The sequence below is a fragment of the Staurois parvus genome, unplaced genomic scaffold (assembly GCF_062004578.1).
Source record: "Staurois parvus isolate SC_StPar_1 unplaced genomic scaffold, SC_StPar_1.0 ptg000198l, whole genome shotgun sequence".
In the NCBI taxonomy this organism is placed as follows: domain Eukaryota; kingdom Metazoa; phylum Chordata; class Amphibia; order Anura; family Ranidae; genus Staurois; species Staurois parvus.
The window spans coordinates 14,897,351-14,920,799 of record NW_028317994.1 but is presented as its reverse complement, the minus strand read 5'-3'; the positions used below and the strand labels follow the sequence as shown (position 1 = coordinate 14,920,799).

Here is a 23,449-nt window from a genome sequence, read left to right as displayed (position 1 = left end):
CCCTACCTGTCCTGCCGATCACGGCCGCGGATGTCAGTCGCTGGGTCACAGCCGGTCGTTACCGGCTATGTCCCGGCGATTAGCGGTAATCACTGAAAGAGAGCACAGCTGCAGTAGCTGCGCTTTCTGTCAGTTCCCTGACAGCTCGTGACACGCTGATCGGGACAGAAGAGTTTATCTGTCCCGATCAGCAGTGTTCCCTGCAGTACACACCCCCGCCCCCTAGTAAAACACTCCCCTCACACAGTTAACCCTTTCACTGAATAATAAAGTTAACCCCTTCCTCCCCAGTGCCATTAGTACAGTGTCTGTTTTTTTTTTTGCACTGATCACTGTATTGGTGTCACTGGGGATGTCAGTGACCCCAAGTCAGTTTCCCCCCAGTGTCAGAATGTCCGCCGCAGTCCCGCCATAAGTCGCTGATCGCCGCCATAAGTCGCTGATCGCCGCCATTATTAGTATAAAAAAAATTAAAAATCACAGTATCTTTCCCGCCATTTGTAAACGCTATAACTTTCACGTAAACCAATTAATTTACACTTAGACCCATCTCCCTCCTGCCTTTCACTTCCAAGCTCCTTGAGCGCCTGGCCTACTATCGCCTAAGCGCCCACCTCACTGATAACCTCCTTGACCCCCTACAGTCTGGCTTCCATCCCCTGCACTTCACCGAAACCGCCCTACTGAAAATCACCAATGACCTGCTAACCGCCAAAGCCAATGGCCACTATTCTATCCTCCTGCTCCTCGACCTCTCCGCGGACTTCGACACTGTTGACCACTCTCTCCTCCTTGCCAAACTGCACTCCCTTGGCATCAGGGACGCTGCTCTCTCCTGGTTCTCCTCCTACCTTTCCCAACGCTCCTTCAGCGTCACCAACAACACTGCCACCTCCCCCTCCCTCCCCCTCCCTCCCCCTCTCTGTCGGGGTCCCCCAAGGCCCTGTCCTCAGGCCCCTCCTCTTCTCCATCTATACCTCCTCCCTTGGCAAACGTATTCACTCCCACGGCTTCAATTACCCAAATTTACCTCTCCAGCCCCCACCTCACCCCCTCACTCTCTGCCCACATCGCCCACCTCCTAAACGACATATCAGACTGGATGTCGCTCCATTTCCTCAAACTTAACCTATCCAAAACCGAGCTCCTGGTCTTCCCTCCACCCAGCGCCCCCCCCATCCACTCCATCACTACTAACAACGCCACCATCTCTCCCACCCCACACGACAAAGTCCTGTGTGTCACCCGTGACTCCCACCTCTCCTTCCTTCCCCACATCCAACTGCTATCTTGATCTTGCAGGCTCCACCTCTGCTACATCTCCAAGATACGCACATTCCTCACCCCAGACACCACCAAACAACTCGTACACTCCCTCATCATCTGCGCCTGGACTATTGCAATTCCCTTCTCACCGGCCTACCCAAACGAATGCTATCCCCACTCCAGTCGATCCTAAATTTAGCGGCTAGACTCACCCACCTCACCAACCACTCCACATCTGACTCCCCCTTCTGCCAATCCCTTCACAGGCTCCCGATTGCCCAACGCATCAAATTCAAACTGCTAACTCTGACCTACAAAGCCATTCACAACGCTGCCCCAAACTACATAACTGACCTGATACCCAAATACTACCCTACCCGTGCCTTCCGCTCCTCCCAGGACCTCCTACTCTCTAGCTCCCCGGTCTCCTCCTCCCACGCCCGATTGCAGGACTTCTCTAGGACTCCCCCCATCCTCTGGAACTCCCTACCCCAATCCATCAGACTGTCACCTACCCTCCTCACCTTCAGGCGCATCCTGAAAACCCTCCTCTTCATGGAAGCCTACCCCAACCTCGCCTAACACCTGACCTCACCTAACAACTAACCTCCTCCACTCCTCCCACCACTCCATCCCCCACAGCCATTTCCTCCTGTACCACCTCCCCCTCCCTCCTAGATTGTAAGCTCAAAAGAGCAGGGCCCTTCGAACCCCTCGTGTATTGTATTGCTACTGTCTTGTCTCATGTTCTGTCCCCCTTGCTACTGTACAGCGCTGAGCATACCCTTTGGCGCTATATAAATACTGTATAATAATAATAATATACACGTATTGGTTTTTTTTTTTTAGCAAAGACATGTCGCAGAATGCATTTTGGCAGAAATTTATGACTAAATTTGATTTTTTAATTTTTTTACTGGGTGTGTTTTATAGCAAAAAGTCCAAAATATTGTTTTTTTTCCTCAATTGTCAACATTTTTTTTTTTATAGCGCAACAAATAAAAAACGCACAGGCGATCAAATACCACCGAAAGAAATCTCAATTTGTGGGAAAGAAAAGGATGTAAATTTCATTTATGTACCGTATTGCATGACCACACAATTGTACGTTAAACTAGCCCAGCGCTGTATGGCAGAAAAATGGCGTAAATTGCAGTATCTATACCATAGTTTGTAGATGCTATAACTTTCACACAAAGCAATCAATATACACTTACTGGGATTTTTTTTACCAAAAACATGTAGCAGAATACATTTTGGCCTAAATTTATAACTAACTTTGAGTTTACTATATATTTTTTATAGCTGAAAGTAAAAAATATTGTTTTTCTTCAAAATGTTTGGTATTTTTTTGTTTATAGCGTGAAAAATAAAAAGCGCACAGGTGATCAAATGCCACCGAAAGAAAGCTCTATTTGTGTTAAAAAAAAGGATGTAAATTTCGTTTGGAAGCAGCATTGCATGACCGCGCAATTATCAGTTGAATTAGTGCAGCGCCGAGTAGCAAAAAGAGGCCTGGTCATTAAGGGGGGTAAATCCTCAGGAGGGCAAGTGGTTAATAACCAGATTACAGCATGAGACTGGGATCAGATTGTTTAAGCTGATTTTTATTAACATCGGCTCTGTGTCTGGGGAAGGGGGGGGGGGGTAAAGTGGTCAATGTTGGTTTGGACACACAGACCCCAAATCTGTATCCTGGTCCTCCAGGTCTCAGAGTTTGTGTGTTTTGGGGAAACATTGACTTGAATCCAGAGTAAAACTACTCCAAAAGGTCCCCCAGGCACACACCTCCCAAATATTAGAGCCCCCTCAGATGTCAAGGCCCATGGTCTGTAGGCAAGAGGCTAGCCTGCAGTCCTCTCCAAAAGCCCCTGTCCTGGTTGGGTCTGTCACATAAGGTTTTTTTTTTAACCTTAATGTATTCTCTGCATTAACCTCTTGCTGCTAGAGGTACACATATATGCAGGTGGGCTTTAACGCCACAAGGCTGTATATATGCAGCTTTATGTAAACACTTTTCTGTGCTGAGAGCATGTGCCCTACGCACACTCCCAGCACAGTTACCAGCGGGGACTGGAAAGCTCCCAATCAAAACTTGCAATCAGGAGCTTTCTGCTCATGTGATCACTACGGTCTCATGACCCAAATGCCCGCCTCTGCCTCCCGCCATTTAGAAGCTCTTAAAGGGCTGAGAGGCGCGGCGGAATGGGGTTGAGATAAAAGACCTTCTGTATGCAGTTCCCTCATCTGCCCCCCCTTTACTTACGTGAGCCTGATCTTAATCCAGCACTCTCCGCTCTCTCCCCCCTCACTGGAGATTGGGGCAGCACTGGGAGTCATTGTCTCTTGCTGCTGTCTATCACAGCCAGTGAGAGAGCAGGGAGCATGGCCGAGTCCAAGCAAGTGGCTTGCTGTGGGGGCACTTGGCAGAGGGGAACAGCCAGGAGTGCTAGCTGGAGACCTCAGAAAAGGAGGATCAGGGCTACTGTGTGCAAAACCACTGCACAGAGTAGGATAAGTATGACATGTTTGTTATTTTAAAAAAATCCTTTACAATCACTTTAAAACCTCCCGCCAGCCATATAAGGCAATGATGGGCGCAAGGTGGTTCTCTCGTTCTGGGAGGATGTCATATGACGTCCTACCATTCTAACTGATCGGCGGTGTGCTGTGTCCCTCGGACACAGCGGATCACCGATCAACGGAAAGGCCCGAAGATTTCGGCTCGGTCATGTGATCAGTTGTGTCCAATCACAGCTGATCTCATGTAAATAGGGAAATGCCGGTTATTGGCATTTCTCTCCTCACGAGCTGTCATGCTGATAGAGGAGAGGAGAGCTGGTAATCGGCATTCCTCGGAGGGGACATGTACACTGATCTTTAGGGCACTGATGATCTGTGTAGCCCCAGCAGTGCCACCTGTCAGTGTCCATCAATGCCAGCTGTCAGTGCTAATCAGTGCCACATATCAGTACCTACCAGTGCTCATCTGAGTTGGCTTTCAGTGCTGCCAATCAGTGCCACCTATCAGTGCCCGTCAGTGCTGCCTAACAGTGCCAGTCAGTGCCACCTATTTGTGCCACATATCAGTGCCCATCAGTGATGCCTGTTAATGCCTATCAGTGCAGCCTATCAGTGCCCATCACTGCAGCCTCATTAGCGCACATCAGTGAAGGAGAAAAATCACTTATTTACAAAATTAAAAAAAAAACTAAGAAAAAAAATTTTCAATTTTTGGTTTGTTTAGCAAAAAATAAAAAACCCAGAGGTTATTAAATACCACCAAAAGAAAGCTCTATCTGTCTCAAAAAAATGATAAAAATGTCATATGGGTACAGTGCTGCATGATCGTGCAATTGTCATTCAAAGTGCTACAGCACTGAAAGCTGAAAATTGGCCTGGGCAGGAATGGGGTATAAGTGTCCGGTAGGCTAGCGGTTAAAGTAAATACTTAAGTGAGTGAATAAGTAACGCACTATTGTATTTCATAGTGAAAGATTTGTAAGCTAAAACCTGGGAGCAGGTCTCTTTGGCTCAGCAATCTCTCAGTGAAGCAAACTAGCTGCATGCTTTGTAAGGGAATTTTCCCTACTTTTAGTGAATCTGGTGAAAACGCATGAAAAGAATACCCAATCATGCGCAAGAAAAAAAAAAGTATCTCTGCTTGCACATGTTGGGATGATGGAAGCAAAGCTTTACCTCATTTGCTAAACTAAGGTAAAATTGCCTTGCAACTTCTTTAATAAAGTGGACAGTCTCTTTTCCTTTAGTAAACAAGCCCTATTCAGGGTGTAACATGTTGCAATTTGACAGGCCCCCGCTCCCCCCTATCCATGCTCTGACAGCTAGCGGGGATCTTCTCCCCCCACTAGCTGTCAAATTAAAAAAAAACGTGGCCGTGCAGGGCTCCGTCTCCTGGCCAGGTCTCTCTTTCACAGCATTCTGAGAATGAGAGACTACAAGTCCCCAACAGCCTTAACAACAGCTGGCTTGTAGTGAATGAACTGTGGAGCGCCGTGGTTGTAGTTCATTGATTCTTCCTGTCAGTATATCTTCCTGCTCGTACATCCCATACTGCAGACAGATATTCTGAAAGATCTGCAGGAGACCTGCATGGTATTAGTGAACTACTGATTGCTGGTGCAGTGGTGCAGTGGTTTCCAGTCTCCTGCAGACAAAAATAATAAATACACATTTTTTTATCTGCAAAAAAAATGTGCATTTATTATTTTTGTTGAAAAGATGAACTTATCCTTTAATGCTGGCTTTCGGGAACAAATTATTTGAGTCTTGTTTCTTCTGACAGTGAATTCACTTCCCTCATGCGTCTGTTAAAGACTACCTTTACTTTTTACACCAAGTTACATGTCACACTCATATTTAGGTAACATGCTGCTTTACCATGCGTAGAGGTCTGTGAATGAATGAGTCACAAGTAGGGAGGCAATGAAATTTCGGTGTAACGTTTTGGCTGAAAACAACCCCTTTCAGTCGTCGGCTGAAATAAAAAAAAAAAAAAAAGCACCGATACAGGTGCCGCCACTGGGTAGTTCAGCCTTACTTGAGAAACCATCGATCCTGGCACTGAGCATAAAGATGAGTGAGGGAAAGATGGCCACCACACATCTCTATGCCCTTGGAGGACTGGAGCGTTGTCACTTCCCGTTCCGGCCATTTTTATTTATTTTATTTTAAAGCACTAGATCATTGCTTTTTTTTTCTATCCAATGCTTTACATTGCAGTGGAGAGATAAGGGGTCTTATTGACCCCATATCTCTCCATAAAGAGGACCTATCACTAATTATTCCTATCACAAGGGATGCATGCATTTCTTGTTATAAGAATAAAAGTGATTAAAATTTTTTTTTAAGGGAACAGTGCAAACCCCCCCCCCCAAAATTAAATACATTTATTAAGAAAAGTTTAAAGTGCCCCTGCCCCCCCCCCCCCCCCCATGCTCGCACATACACCCTATTCCAAATTATTATGCAAGTTCTATTTTGTTTTTCAGTTTTAACTCATGGATGGCATTGTGTGTCAGGGCTCTTTTGATCACTGAAAACAATCTCGGACACCTGTGATAATTAGATTGGCCGGTGAGCCCAATTTAAGGAAAAACTACTAAAGGAGGGTGTTCCACATTATTAAGCAGAGTACCATTTTCAAGCAATATGGGGAAGAAAAAGGATCTCTCTGCTGCTGAAAAGAGTGAAATAGTTCAATGCCTTGGACAAGATATGAAAACATTCAATATTTCACAAAAACTTAAGCGTGATCACTGCACTATTAAGAGATTTGTGGCTGATTCAGAGCACAGACGGGTTCGTGCAGATAAAGGCACATTGAGGAAGATTTCTGCCAGATCCATGCATCGGATCAAGAGAGCAGCTGCTAAAATACCATTACATAGCAGCAAACAGATATTTGAAGCTGCTGGTGCCTCTGGAGTCCCACGGACATCAAGGTGTAGAGTCCTCCAGAGTCTTGCAACTGTGCATAAACCTTCTATTCGGCCACCACTAACCAATGCTCACAAGCAGAAACGGCTGCATTGGGCAGAAAAATACATGAAGACTAATTTTCAAACAGTCCTGTTCACTGATGAGTGCCATGCAACCCTGGATGATTCAGATGGATGGAGTAGTGGATGGTTGGTGGATGGCCACCCTGTTCTAACAAGGCTGTGACGTCAGCAAGGTGGTGGTGGAGTCATGTTTTGGGCCGGAATCATGGGAACAGAGCTGGTGAGCCCCTTTAGGGTCCCCGAAGGTGTAAAGATGACCTCTGCAAAGTATGTGGAGTTTATGACTGACCACTTTCTCCCCTGGTACAGAAGGAAGAACTATGCTTTCCGTAATAAAATCATCTTCATGCAAGACAATGCACCATCTCATTCTGCAAAGAATACCTCTGCATCAATGGCTGCTATGGGGATAAAAGGAGAGAAAGTCATGGTGTGGCCTCCATCCTCCCCTGACCTCAGTCCTATTAAGAACCTTTGGAGCATCCTCAAGCAAAAGATCTATGAGGGTGGGAGGAAGTTTACATCCAAACAGCAGCTCTGGGAGGCTATTCTGACATCTGGCAAACAAATTCAAACAGAAACTGTCCAAAAACTCACAAGTTCAATGGATGCAAGACTTCTGAAGCTGCTATCAAATAAGGGGTCCTATGTTACAATGTAACGTGACCTGTTAAAATGTTTAACTAGTAGCCGACCGCAGATAGCCGAATGACGGCTGCACTGCGGCCGGCCAGTTCTGGGTGGACGCCATATGACGTCCTCCCACAACGCGCTCTCCTGCGCGCCCCAGGGGGCGCGCACCTGGCGATCTCCGTGATCGCTGTGTCCTATGGACACAGCTGATCACGTGATGTGGTAAAAGGCCAATCACAGCGGCCTTTTACCAAGTGATCAGCGGTGTCCAATGACACGCTGATCAGAGGAAAATGCAAGTGCCGGTTCTCGGCTGCACTTTCCTCACGCTATCAGATCGTGAGGAAACTACTGCCGAGAACCGGCAGTTGTCAGAGCGGGGATCGGCACCGATCATCAGGGCACTGATGATCAGTGCCCTGATGATCGGTGCCCAGCAGTGCCACCCGCAAGCTCCGCCCACCTGTGCCCAGCAATGCGCCCACTAGCTCCGCCCACCTGTGCCCAGCAGATCACCCACCTGTGCCAAGCAGTGCACCCACCTGTGCCCAGCAGTGCACCCACCTGTGCCACTCTGCAGTGTCACACACCTGTGCCCAGAAGTGCCACCCACCTGTGCTCACCCACCTGTGCCCACCCACCAGTGCTGCCAGTCAGTGCCACCAGTCAGTGCCCAGGGGTTGTGCCAGTCAGTGCCGCCAGTCAGTGCCCAGCAGTGATGCCAGTCAGTGCCGTCTATCAGTACCCATCATCAGTGTCACCTATCAGTGCCGCCTATCAGTGCTGCATATTAGTGCCGCCTATCCGTGCCACCTCATTATTGCTGCCTATCAGTGCCCATCAGTGCTGCCTCATCAACACACATCAGTGAAGGAGAAAAATTACCTGTTTGAAAAATTTTATAATAGAAACAAAACCTTTTTTTTTCAAATTTTTTGCACTTTTTGTATTTATAGCGCAAAAAGTAAAGCGCCCAGTGGCGATTAAATACCACCAAAAGAGAGCTCTATTTGTGAGAAAAAAATGATCAAAATTTCATATGGGTACAATGTTGCATGACCGCGCAATTGTCAATCAAAGTGCGGCAGCGCTGAAAGCTGAAAATTGGCCTGGTAAATAAGGGGGTATAAGTGCCCGGTAGGCAAGTGGTTAAAAAGTTAAAATGTTGTTAAAAGTTTGATTGAAATAGCTTTTGATTTCAGTAAATATGCTGCAAACACAACAAATGACAATTTTCAGTTCTTTACAACCTATAAAGTGTTTTGAAACTTACTGTGCGTAATAATTTGGAACATTGCATTGGAAGTTTTTTATGTTTAAAAAAAAGCCCGTTATCATTAGGAGGTTTGTTTAATAAAATGTGAATTGTACTAATAGTTGATAACATGAGAATTATGCTGACTGTTATTTACATCAATTATTTAGGTAAATGAGAAAAATATTTGCATAATAATTTGGAACACGGTGTAGTGGTGAACGCATACGTAGGCCATGCCCACATATGAAAATGGTGTTCAAACCACACACGTGAGGTATCGCCACGGAGCAAGAGCAATAATTCTCACACTAGACCTCCTCTGTAACTTTACACTACTAACCTGTAGAAAATTTGAAAGCATCACCCATTGAGATTTTTAAGTACCGCAGTTTCACGCCATTCCATGAGCGTGCGCAATTTTAAAGCGTGACATGTTGGGTATCTATTTACTCGCCGTAACATCCTCTTTCATATTTTACAAAAAAATTGGGGTAAATATTGTTTTTTTAATCAAAGTGTATTTTTTCCAAAAAATATATATTCATTTTTAAAAACTGCATATTTCGGTTTTTGGCCAAGTGCACTTTGAATTTTTGCTTTTGGTTTCGGCACCAGAATTTTCATTTCGGTGCACCACTAGTCCTGGCTGCCACCACGGTAAGGGGACTGTTTAGTTTTCAAAAAAACATAATTATGGTGACTTTTAGTCCATTGACACTTCCTCCAGCTCAATAATTGAAAGTCTGTACCTCGGAACTTACATAGAGCTGGAGGAAGAATCTGCAGAAGCCTGTGCATTGCACCAGCGATCCACTGATCATGACTGCAGTGCTTTGAGGCTTAATTTGCAATTTTGCTTCAAACAAGGAGGCATTTTAATTATTTTTTTTAGACCTGGCGTTTAAGGTTAGATTAGGTTCTTTTGTGATGCTTTTCCTTCCAAATACTGCTGGTAGTTTTGTGCTTTGTGCTACAGCTAAAATTGTATGCAAAAGCAATGGACATAGCGGTGGTCACTTTTGCTTTGTGTTCTGTTTTGATATGCATATTTATGGCTATTATAATGATGTAAATTTAAAAGCAGTCTTCCTCATTTAACATTCCCCAGTGCATTTTTCCAAAGCAAGCATTTAAATAATATTTGTGACTCCTCTGAAGTCTCTCATCATTGCTTATGCCCATGAAATGTGTTTGTATTGAGGTGGAATACATTTTCTGATGTTAGAATAAATTGTTGCAGAATGCAGACATAAATTGCTCTTTTATCTAACTAAAATTGGTTTATTTCATTTATTAATATGCTTTATTGCTTGCGTACATATATTACACCTTGATGTAGAGTAATAAAGGAGGATGAGAATGTTTAGTGTGCAAAAACAATGCTTCTCTTTTTAATTTAATGAATGTTACATAAATGAATATTGTCAGTGATGTATTGTCCTTAAAGCATAACCAAACCCAAGAACAGAAATGAAGGCTATTGTAATTTACCGATCCTTAGATGTATTGGCTACATTAAGTACCTTTTTTATGCCTAAAAACATTTTTAGAAACTAATGTTGCACATAGACGATGTGATTTTCTTTCCTGCAACCTATGGTCAGTTCTGATGGGGAAATCCCTCTAGCAGAGCTATTGTGTTCTCCCTGTGGTGGTGGATATGTAGCGTCCCTGACAGGAGAACACGGTGGTTATTGCTGAACAATCCGACATGCTGGTTGTACCAAAGTCGTACAACAATCTAATTGGCTGTAATCGGCCTGTCCATTGATGGTTCGACTCTCGGCCAGTCCCTGCTGAACCTGCCAGACTAGTGTGGCTATTTCCTATGCAAAGGCAAAAATAATCTTTCTTGTGTAAACTACTAATCATATCACTCACATATAATGAAGATGAACAAAAGTAGATGTGCTTTGAGTCCTGTTCAGGTGACAACCATGGCCTCTTCCATAGATACATACAAAGAATGGGTGTAACCAGGCAGGACAGGAAAGGTATTGATCACAGGATTTCTAAGGGAAATTAAAGTGCTTACAAAGCCTGAACATTTTTTACCTTCATGCATTCTTTGCATTAAAGTTGTTGTAAGTTACTTTTTTATGCCAGGAAGATCATAGTCTTGAAATGGAATGCTGACCAGCCTCCTTTAAATAGCTGGAAAGCGCTAGTCAACTCTGTTATACCTTTGTACAAGCTAACGTATCTGTCTAGAGGCTGTCCAAAAAAATTTCCTAAAATTTGGGATATATGGCTGGAGTCATCCTCTACGATCGCTGGAGACCCCACATGATTAGATATATAGTATGGTAACTTAACTGGGGGTAGGTAAAAGGGACTACACAAACCACTGCTTTGCCCATGTAGCTACATTTACTTGTATTTAGGAATGTTTATCTTTATTGGATACCCATGGGACACTTCCCCTTAGTCCTGGATTGTGTTTGGTTTAGCAGAATTATTTTCATTCCCATGCCCCCTTCGATATGACTGTACTTGTGGTGTCCTGCTCGAGCTAACTCGATCTTATACTCTCTCCTGACTTTGCCTGCTATTAACACACTGATAAGAGATATTGAGCTGTTTTTTGTTGGTTTAAATTTCGCTCTGTTGTTTTACCTTGAGCTGTGGAATGCCCAGAGGCTCTGTTTTGTAACCCTCTTTTACAATATTAATAAAGAAAAGTTTAAAGAAAAACAAAGTGGTTTTAAAGTTTGAAGAATGTTTTCTTTCATGCATTCTATGCATGAAGGTAAAAAAACGTGTGCTACTACCCCCCCTCCCCCCCACAGCCCTTCCTAATACTCACTTGAGCCCCCTCACAATCCAGCGATGTGCACGGGAGCCTCGTCTGTCCAGGGTCTCTCTTTCCTCATTGACTAAGGCACAGCAGCAGGAGCAGGTGACCATAACACAACCCTTCCCAAGGAAGAAGCACATTTTGGAAAGTCTTATATAGGTATATATTAGGGATGCACCGAAATTTTGGTAGCTGAAAACACCCCTTTCGGCCTTCGGCCGATATGAAACAAAAAGCACCAATACAGGTGTCACCACCACCTGCCGCTCGGTAGTGGTGACCATAACACAACCCCTTTACAGGTGACCATAACACAACCCTTCCCAAGGAAGAAGCATGTTTTGGAAAGTCTGTCAACCTTATATAGGTATATATTAGGGATGCACCGAAATTTCGTTAGCCGAAAACACCCCTTTCGGCCGATATGAAAAAAAAAGCACCAATACAGGTGTCGCCACCACCTGCCGCTCGGTAGTTCTCAGCCTTACCTGACAAACCATTGAATGATCCCGTTGCTGGGCATAGAGATTAGTGAAGGAAAGATGGCCTCCACTCATCTCTGTGCCCTTGGAGGACTGGAGCGATGTCACTTCCTGTTCCAGCCATTTTTAAAAATTTTTTTTTTTAAAGCACTAGATCTATGCTTTTTTTGATCTAATGCTTTACATTGCAGAGGAGAGATGTGGGGTTTTATTGACCCCACATCTCTCCATAAAGAGGACCTGTCACTAATTATTTCTATCACAAGAGATGCATGCATTCCTTGTGATAAGTATAAAAACGATTAAATTTTTTTTAAAGGGACAGTGCAAAAAATAAAAAATTTTAAATAATTATAAAAAAGTTTAAAGTGCCCCCATCCCCACATGCTCGCACGTAGTGGTGAACACATACGTAGGTCATGCCCACATATGTAAACGGTGTTCAAATCACACGTGAGATATTGCCAGGAACATCAGAGCAAGAGCAATAATTCTAGCACTAGACCTCCTCTGTAACTTTACTATCCTGTAGAAAGTTTTAAAGCATCACCCATGGAGATTTTTAAGTATTGCAGTTTCATGCCATTCCACAAGCGTGCACAATTTTAAAGCGTGACATGTTTGGTATTTATTTACTCGCTGTAGCATCTTCTTTCATATGTTACAAACTATTGGAGTATATATTGAGTTTTTTTTTTAACCTCTTTGCGCTGGCCGCAATCAAATGTGCGGCCTCCCGGTGTCTGGGCCTTGACGCCGAGTGGCCGCACATTTGCGTGCAATTAAGAAAAACATATGTGCTGAGAGCGTGCGCCCTGTGCGCTCACAGCACACATGTCCGGTACTCATGGAAAGGTCCCGATCTCCTCTTTCGATTGGGACCTTTCCTGTTCATGCGACCGCTACGATGGCGAATCACGGTAATCACGTGCCCCTAAAACCCCGCCCCGCCTCCCGGCTTCTAAAACCCTTAAAGGCCGGGAGGCGCCAAGGGGTTAATCAAAGTGTATTTTTCCCCCCCCAAAAAATATTCATTTTTAAAAGCTGCGCGTTTCGGTTTTTGGCCAAGTGCATTTTGAATTTTCGTTACCAGCATTTTCATTTTGGTGCACCACTAGTATATATGCTCTTCTGTTGTGAGATGCTAAAATGTAAGTCTCTTCCAAGTGCTATTATATCACAAATGTATTCTAGTAAAAGGTTACTTTGCTTCCTGCCGTTTGCCTCTATGGTTTCTTTTTTTCTGAGTCCTCATGCTTTCTGATTCTGTTCACATTGCTCTTCATCTCTTACACAGTGTGTACAGGTCCATTAGAAGTTGCTGTTCACAGGATTTGTTTTGAATGACCATACAGTGGCGGTTACAGATTGCAAATCTGTAACCAGTGAACAATTCTTCTCTTTTCCCCTTTAGGCATATCATTTCTAGCAGTAGTTATGTTACTGTTAACACTGTAGTCAGGTGTGACTGATCATTCATTCTTTTATTGCCCAGCCATCTTAGTGATACCATGACATGTTGTTATACATTTTAATGTGAGGCTTTTTTTTTCCAGGTTTTTTCCCAAGCAGCTGTCAAGGATGTGAAGCATTTCTTCGGCATAAAATGACACTTATATCACCATCCATACTAAAGAAATATGGAATTCCGTTTGACAAGGTATGTTAAAAAGCTTCTCAAGGCATACATTATAGAGCCAGTCAAGCATCTATATGCAAATTGTTAATACTGGCTCTGAAAAAATTATATCAATATCAGAACCAGCGGTCCGTTTACTGATGGCTAAAAGTGCCAAAAAGGGAATGATTTGCATGACTCATTAGGAGAGACTGAGCTCCATGTTTTGTGTTTGAGATGATGACTTGCTTCTGTGGTGGAGAGAGTACGTGGGTCAAGATGGTGCCAAGTGCAGCGACAACACTAGGTTCTGGTAGTGGAGGGGGAGGGAAGAGTTTTAATTTGTGAGGGCGATGCAGTGGAGTGGTGAGGAGGTGTGCGGCTGAGGTAAGTGTATGGGGGAGGTGCAACAGAGTAGTGGTGGTGGTGGATTGTTGAAGTGGTGGTGAGGGGGGTAGTGACAGAGGAGTGGTGGGGAAAAGATACACTTTCCAAACTTTTGCCTACCAGCCCTTTTTCCGATGGTTGGCCTTTTCCTCCTCCACTACAACAGGAGGAAAGAGAAACTGAAGAAGTGCTGTCAGGAGGTCTGTAGGGGCACCCCTGCTCTCACAGAACACCTTCCTCAGTATCACTAATGTGAAGTCCCTCTTTGCACTTTTATTTTACCATTTTATAAGCACCCCCCCAAGCACAACATCAGCAGAATGCCCATGGTCACATCTTAAGCTGGGTGGTGCTACTTGCCTTTTTATGTTTCCTTTTTGCACTGCATGTGCATGACAGGCTGTGATCATCGCAGTATGACAGTGTTATAAAGCACATGAACGGTAGTGTGCTATCTCCGAGGACAGATATGGTGGTGAGCTCCTACACATGTGAAGTGGTGCCATAGTGGTGGGATAGTGGGGCGGTGACAGTAGAGGGGGTCCTGCAGGCATGGTTGTGGGGGGAGATGTGGTTAAGGTGCAGTGAGGATGAGTTGGCATGCAGGTGCTGCGATGTGTGTTGAGAACTGGAATAATGGGTCAAAGTGCTTGCGCTCAAAAAAGGGGACCACGTGTCCACTGATGCTGTATATCACTAGTAGAAGTGTAGAATGTAAGCCCAAAAGAACAGCGCTAAGGAGTCACTGGTAGGGAGTCAAAATTCACCTCATCTAGAGGATATCTTTTATTTTTCAAATGATTGCAAGTATAAACGTTGTAGAAGAATGAGTGCCTCAAACTTGCAGAACAATGATGACCCAGGACTTTGTGAGATGGAGTTTCCACGCACTTGCGTCCCTGGACCGGGAAGAGGCGCTAGTCCGCTGAGTGTTCCTGGACCGGCCAGGGATCACGTTGCTCCGGAATTGACGTCACTGCAACCCGGACAGGGGCGGAAGTAGAGCCCTGGGAGTGAGGCGCAAGCTTGGCTGGTAACCACTACAACGCGTTTCGTGTGCATGCCCTTTATTAAGTCTCTTTATTAAGTCCTGGGTCATCATTGTTCTGCAAGTTTGAGGCACTCATTCTTCTATAACTTTTAATCATGTGAACAATAAAGATATACCTCTAGGTGAGATGTGTGTTAAGAGCAAGGGTAGTGGGGTGGGGGATGCAAGGATGGATGAGTGGGATTGGGATGAGAGTAAATGCAGGCACAGCAGCAGGAAGATTCATCGCTGGCAGAATAGCGGGTTGGAGGGACATAGTTCTGGCAGAGTAGATGAATTGAGGGCATGTAGTGAGGTAGTGGATGGGATAGTGCAGGCAGAATGGAGAGAAGACTGCAATGTGGTGAGAGAGGAGGTAGATAGAGGCTGGCGAACACTTTTCTGTGCTTGTTATCTACCTCCGCCCGGTTCAGCAGCACAGTAGTGGGTGAGTGCTGAGTGGACAGTCATGGGAGGATTTGCTGCTACTATTTCTGGAAGTGCACCCATCTCTTTCATCATTCAGCCAAGCACAGCACCCCCTTTTCATTTCACTAAAGCAGTAGCTGGATCCAGTATTGAGTGACTGGACTAAGCATTTCTGCAGCTCCTGCAAAGGTGATTTAGTGCAGTCTGGACAGTAGTTGCTCACATTTCTGTGACTCTTTATGCCCCTATCTGATATTGGGGAGATTGTTGGCAGACCTTAAAGTGGCACTTTACTCATAACAGCTTGATTAAAAAATAATGCTCTTTAGCAAGGAACATACATTCCACATTAATAATTATGCTACTAAAATTAATGTGTGCTGTAATTTGCCTCCAGAATTGCTCCGCTTTCTGCTTGGCTGCCATTTGCTGATGCCCAGAGCCGCTGAACAGCAGTAAATCTTTAGGTTGTCAGCAGATCTGCCTCTATATTTTGGCAAAGTGCTGAAAGATAGAGAACAACTGAGCATGTGCAGGGCAGGGTGAGATGGTGTATTACTGGATTTTAAATAGTATAGGCACTTATTTTTAATGTTTCACATAGATATACCTACAAAAGGGGCCAGCCTGAGGTGATCTAGGAGGTCGGTTTTTTTCTGACTAAAGTTGCACTTTGAAGACCACAGAATCCACTGAACTTCTAACTTTTCGCAGTGCTAACAGCATCTTGATTTGTCTGATAAATACATGTTTTATGCCTGGCTGTTTCAGGTCACTTTGTCCTTCAGATGCTCAACGGAACTCATGTCTCCAGGGGAAAATTCTATGATCTTTTTACATAAGTTTTACACCATACTTAGCTGTTTTCATAGAGATAAATAAAGTGTGGCAAAAGATGTAAATATCAGCTGTGATAGAATTGATGCTATTTATTCTTTTAAAAACAGTCCAATCTGCTTACGCCACCCAGCTTTCGTTCGTTAGTGGTACAATTTTAGATATATATCTTGGTTTGACTTTCCTGGAGCACAGGTATTCACTGCAGGTATCTTTATACCACATCACAGCAGCCTTCTGGTTTAGTAGAATGGTAGTGGGTTTTACTTTTCAACGAATTTTTGTCTTTGATGGGTGCCCTTGACAGCCTTCATTGTAAGGTAGATTGTTAGCATGGTAATTGGCTCAGTATGATTTTAATCATTATGAAATGGTGTCATCTTAACCCTGTTGTTCCCATAAGGAAGGTAAAGTGAGAATACAGTTCTATATCAAGCATTAAACAAAACCAGGAAAAACTGTTCATTTTTTTGTGTATGTAATAGAGAACCGTTGTTGATCCTATATCTTGTGTGTTTTACCAAGGTCTTGTGACCGTGTTATGAGTAAGTTCATAAGTAGCTGTGACTGTTGCTCAATGCTAATGACTGGTATTTATGATAACATTTTCCAGTGATAGATTGTAGGGTAATCCAAAGATGCATTTTTGTTACTCATCTACATGTCTTATATTTTATTGCTTTCAAAGGATACGTTCACCTTTGGGAACTTGTTACATGTTCCACCCGTTTTTAGGGTAGAACATGTTACATGTTCCACCTGTTTAAGATGTAACATGTTCCCACTTCCGCAGCCGCTGCCCACTCTGCTGCATCTAATGACCGCTAGCTGGAGATCTTCTCCCCCTGCTAGCTGACACTATTTAAAAAAAAAAAAAAAAGTAACCGTGCGCGGCTCCTCCCGCCAGACTGCATCATTCATTCACTGAGGTCTGTGAATGGGAAACTACAAGTACCCGACAGTCTTTGCGGCTTGCCAGCTTGTAGCTGTCAATGAACTACCACAATGCTTTTGAGTGCTGTGGTAGTTCATTATCTCTTCTTGTCAGTGTGTATCTGTCTGCCCATACAAGGTATGCGCAGACAGATACACTAAAAGTCTGCAGGAGTCCTGCATGGTACCCGTGATCTGCTGACCTTGGTGCAGTGCTTTACAGGCTCCAATTAAAAAAACAAATTCAGATGTTTTTACCTGCAAAAAAAGATGTACATTTAGTATTCTTTTTAAAAAGTTGAACTTATCCTTTTTAAATTAATTATAATTATATTAACCACTATGGCATGACACTTTCACTGAGGGCTTTGAATAGCAATCTGAGGCCCCTGGTTTTATTCTACAGATGCAAGAAAGTGCTGTAGCTTGGGGCTCATTCAGTCTTGCCTGTCATGTAGTTTGACTAGTGAGTATCCAAGGACAATCAGCATTAATACTCTGTGAAATCTTATTGCATATAAAAATGTTGCATTAGAGATTAATGATCAGTAGATCAGTGGGCTTTACCTCATGGGTGTTGCTAAATCAGTGGGCTTTACCTCATGGGTGGTGCTAAAGTTTTATGTACTGCTGTCAACTATACTACACTATATAATGAAAAAAATGTGCTGCGCTACCTCCTCATAAATAAAACATGAGCTTTGAAAACATAAAATGACAGTCTAAAAAGACTCAGTACAGTACAAAATTACTGACAGTACAAAATTATAATAATAAACGTCTAATCCTGTATATGTTGCATTATTATCCTGCATTCATCAACACCGTGCTTGAATTGTGGCCCCACTCCCTGCTCAGCTTGACCTATAAATTATAATAGGCCAAAACACGCTTTATAAGGAAAATGTGTCTCCAAGATTCTGATCCTTGACGTGTTCCTTCCACGTATTATGCCTCCATTGGACCTTTAAACTCCAGATCCATGCAAAATAAAACACAAATATACCATAGTGCAATATTGTTTTGTATAACCAGAAATTAAATGTGCTACAGTATCCACTCACATTTGATAAATTATATGTGGCTCCGAATTATAGTGAACAACAATATGCATTACTCTACCATGCCGACTATATTGTGGTGTTCACCATCACCTGGTAGGTGCACCATGTGCTCACCTTCTTCCTGACCTAACATGTAGGCCATACACGCTTAGAGATGATATTCGATTTTGCTTACCCACTGCCGATCCTTAGTTGCTACTTCATTAGTTCTGGCACTTTAAGGGAACATACTCGGATCTCCTAGATTATAAGCTCGAGCAGGGCCCTTGACCCCCTCGTGTTTTGTTTTGTTACTGTATTGTCTCAGGTACTGTCCCCCACTATAATGTACAGCGCTGAGCAAACCTTTCTGGCGCTATATACTGTATAATAATATCCAGTGAGATCAAGGTATAGATGATCAAAGATAAAAGGAATAGATCATAGTGCAACCCCATAAAATATGAACACTTTATTCAAGTAAAAAATGCACTCACAAAAGTAATGAATCAAAAGTATATCATTGATGGCTATGATATGCTTTTGATTCATTACTTTTGTAAGTTCCCTTTCCCTTCCCTTAACCCAGTGGTCTCCAAACTTTCTAGGAAAAGGGCCAGTTTACGGTCCCTCAGACTTTAGGGGGCTGGATTGTGGCCATTGGCAGTAGAAAAAAACAGAAATATCATGTGTAGTTACAGTGAGGCAAAAAAGTATTTAGTCAGCCACCAATTGTGCAAGTTCTCCCACTTAACCACTTCCTGTCCGGACACTTTTACCCCCTTCATGTCCAGGAAAATTTTCAGCTTTCGGCGCTCTCACATTGTGAATGACAATTACTCAGGCATACAACACTGTATCTAAATGAAATTATTATCATTTTTTTCAAACAAATAGAGCTTTAATTTGGTGGTATTTAATCATCACTGGGGTTTTTATTTTTTGCTAGAAAAATGAAAAAAGACTGAAAATTTTGAAAAAAAACATGTTTTTCTTAGTATTTGATACTAAATTTTGCAAATAAATATACTTTCTTCATAAATTTAGGCCAAAATCCATTGTGCTACATTTTGTTGGTAGACATAACCCAAATCAGTGTGTATTATTTAGTCTTTGTGAAAGTTATACAGTCCACAGACCACGGTATATATACAGTCATGGCCGAAATTGTTGGCACCCTTGATATTTCTCCAGGAAATCATGTATTTCTCACGAAACGTATTGCATTAACACATGTTTTGCTATACACATGTTTATTCCCTTTGTGTGTATTGGGACAAAACAAAAAAAGGGAGGAAAGAAAGCAAATTCGACATAATGTCACACAAACCTCCAAAAATGGGCTGGACAAAAGTATTGGCACCCTTTCACAACTGCGGATAAATAAGAATGTTACAAGCATGTGATGCTCCTGTAAACTCACCTGGGGCAAGTAACAGGTGTGGGCAATATAGAAATCACACCTGAAAGCAGATAAAAAGGAGAGACGTTCACTTAACCTTTGCATTGTGTGTCTGTCTGTGCCACACTAAGCATGGACAACAGAAAGAGGAGACGAGAACTGTCTGAGGACCTGAGAACCAAAATTGTGGCAAAATATCAACAATCTCAAGGTTACAAGTCCATCTCCAGAGAACTAGATTTGCCTTTGTCCACAGTGCGCAACATTATCAAGAAGTTTGCAACCCATGGCACTGTAGCTAATCTCCCTGGTCGTGGACGGATGAGGAAAATTGATGAAAGATTGCAACGCAGAATAGTCCGGATGGTGGATAAGCAGCCCCAAACATGTTCCAAAGACATTCAAGCTGTCCTGCAGGCTCAGGGAGCATCAGTGTCAGCGCGAACTATCCGTCGACATTTAAATGAAATGAAACGCTATGGCAGGAGACCCAGGAGGACCCCACTGCTGACACAGAGACATAAAAAAGCAAGACTACAGTTTGCCAAAATGTACTTGAGTAAGCCAAAAGCCTTCTGGGAAAACGTCTTGTGGACAGATGAGACCAAGATAGAGCTTTTCGGTAAAGCACATCATTCTACTGTTTACCGAAAACGGAATGAGGCCTACAAAGAACAAAACACAGTACCTACGGTAAAATATGGTGGAGGTTCAATGATGTTTTGGGGTTGTTTTGCTGCCTCTGGCACTGGGTGCCTTGACTGTGTGCAAGGCATCATGAAATCTGAGGATTACCAAAGGATTTTGGGTCGCACTGTAGGGCCCAGTGTCAGAAAGCTGGGTTTGCGTCCAAGATCCTGGGTCTTCCAGCAGGACAATGACCCCAAACATACGTCAAAAAGCACTCAGAAATGGATGGCAAAGAAGCGCTGGAGAGTTCTGAAGTGGCCAGCAATGAGCCCAGATCTAAATCCCATTGAACACCTGTGGAGAGATCTTAAAATTGCTGTTGGGAAAAGGTGTCCTTCCAATAAGAGAGACCTGGAGCTGTTTGCAAAGGAAGAGTGGTCCAAAATTCCGGGTGAGAGGTGTCAGAAGCTTATTGATGGTTATAGGAAGCGACTGATTTCAGTTATGTTTTCCAAAGGGTGTGCAACCAAATATTAAGTTAAGGGTGCCAATACTTTTGTCCAGCCCATTTTTGGGGTTTTGTGTGACATTATGTCATATTTGCTTTTCTGCCTCTGTTTTATATTTGTTCCAATACATACAAAGGGAATAAACATGTGTATAGCAAAACATGTGTTAATGCAATACCTTTTTTGTGTGAAATACTTGATTTTCAGGAAAAATATCAAGGGTGCCAACAATTTCGGCCATGACTGTATTTGATATATTTGAAAATGTATCAATCCTGATGCACGGACTACCTATATAATTTCTTGGGGCCCTAAAATGCCAGGACAGTACAAATACCCCCCAAACGACCCCTTTTTGGAAAGTAGACAGTCTGAGGTATTTAATGAGAGGCATGGGGAGTTTTTTGAAGTTGTCATTTTTTGCCAATTTTTTAAGGAAATGATGAAAGTAAAAAAAATTCTTTTTTTTTTCCCACAAAGTTGTCATTTAACAAGTTCTTTCTCTCACACGGCATAGGCATACTTGCAATTACACCCCAAAACACATTCTGCTACTCATCCTGAGTATGGCGATACCACATGTGTAAAACTTTTTCACAGCCTAACCACATAGAAGGGCCCCACATCCAATAAGCACCCTTAGGCGTTCTAGGGGCAAAAATTACACATCTAATTTCTTGACTGTCTATCACAGTTTTGGAGGTCCTGGAGCACCAGGACAATTGAATTACCCACAAAATGACCCCATTTTCGAAAGAAAACACCTCAAGGTATGTTTTAAGAGGCATGGGGAGTCCTCTGAAGACTTCATTTTTTGCCACATGTTTTTGGAAAATGTGAAAAGAAAATGAAAATGTATTTTTTTTTACGCAAAGTTGTCAATCTATGAGATATTTCTATTACACAGCATAGGCATACTTAAAATTATACCTCAAAACGCATTCTTTAACTCCTGCTGAATATGGCGATACCAAATGTGTGAGACTTTTTCACAGTCTGGCCACATAGAGGGGTTCCACATCCAATAAGCACCTGTTAGCGTTCTAAGGGCAAAAATTACACATCTAATTTCTTGACTACCTATTGCCGTTTTGGAGGTCCTGGAGCATCAGGGCAATGGAATTATCCACAAAATGACCCCATTTTGGAAAGCAAACACCCCAAGGTATGTTTTAAGAGGCATGTAGAGTCTTCTGAAGACTTCATTTTTTGCCACAAGTTTTTGGAAAATGCGAAAAGAAAATGAAAATGTATTTTTTTCTACACAAAGTTGTCAATCTATGAGATATTTCTAATACACTGCATAGGCATACTTAAAATTACACCCCAAAACACATTCTCTAACTCTTCCTGAATATGGTGATACCAAATGTGTGAGACTTTTTCACAGTCTGGCCACATAGAGGGGTTCCACATCCAATAAGCACCTGTTAGCGTTCTAAGGGCAAAGATCGCACATCTAATTTCTTAACTACCTATTGCTGTTTTGGAGGTCCTGGAGCATCAGGACAATGGAATTATCCATAAAAAGACCCCATTTTGGAAAGCAAACACCCCAAGGTATGTTTTAAGTTCTCCGTCACTCTCATCTGTCATACTCAGAATTTGAAATGCCTCCTCGCTTGTATATGATCTTTTGGCCATATTTTTGACACTGATCAGGACCCACTGGTATGGCAGTGATCAGGATGGTGTTGCAGTGAGGGACAGATATCTGGCTGCAGTTGGTTCACACTAGTCACTGTTGGGCAAAAATCAGAGATACAGTGAGGTGGCTGGCAATGTTTTGTGAGTGTGTGTAAACTCTGTGCAAAGGATGAAAATTACTCACAGTTAGCTGTACTGGATCTCTCTCCTCACAGACGATGGCAGTGAACAGGATCCACTGGTGTGGCAGAGATCAGGGACACTTTATGAACAGGCACACTGTAAGGTGATCAGGGACACTGATTGGGCCACTGTATGGTGATCAGGGACACTGCTGGGCCACTGCGGTGATCAGGGACACTGCTGGGCCACTTGTGTGGCGATCAGGGACACTGTGGCAATCAGGGACACTGTGGCGATCAGGGACACTGCTGGACCACTTGTGCGGCGACCATGGACACTGCTGGGCCACTGTGATGATCAGGACACTGCTGGGCCACTTGTGTGGCGATCAGAAACACTGCTGGGCAACTGCGGTGATCAGGGACACTGCAGTGATCAGGGGCACTGCTGGACCACTTGTCCGGCGATCAGGGACACTGCTGGCCACTTGTGTGGTGATCAGGGACACTGCTGGGCCACTTGTGTGGTGATCTGGGCCACTGCGGCAATCAGGGACACTGCGGTGATCAGGGACACTGCTGGACCACTTGTGCAGCAATCGGGGACACTGCGGTGATCAGGGACACTGCTGGGACACTGCGGCGATCAGGGACACTGCTGGACCACTTCTGCGGCGATCAGGGACACTGCTGGGCCACTGCGATGATCAGGACACTGCTGGGCCACTTGTGTGGCAATCAGAAACACTGCTGGACTACTGCGGTGATCAGGGACACTTCGGTGATCAGGGGCACTGCTGGACCACTTATCCGGCGATCAGGGACACTGCTGGGCCACTTGTGTGGTGATCAGGAACACTGCTGGACTACTGCGGTGATCAGGGACACTTCGGTGATCAGG

The 23,449-nt window shown here is 43.6% G+C and overlaps 1 protein-coding gene across 1 annotated transcript in view; it reads left to right on the top strand.

Annotated features, from left to right (window-relative positions):
* Nucleotides 1–23,449, top strand: part of KDM4C (lysine demethylase 4C) — a 543,890-nt gene that overhangs the window by 142,104 nt on the left and 378,337 nt on the right. Inside the window, exon 7 of the mRNA XM_089678131.1 lies at nt 13,518–13,621. Within this exon, the coding sequence (XP_089534257.1) occupies nt 13,518–13,621 (104 nt within the window). The remainder of the gene's footprint in view (nt 1–13,517; nt 13,622–23,449) is intronic.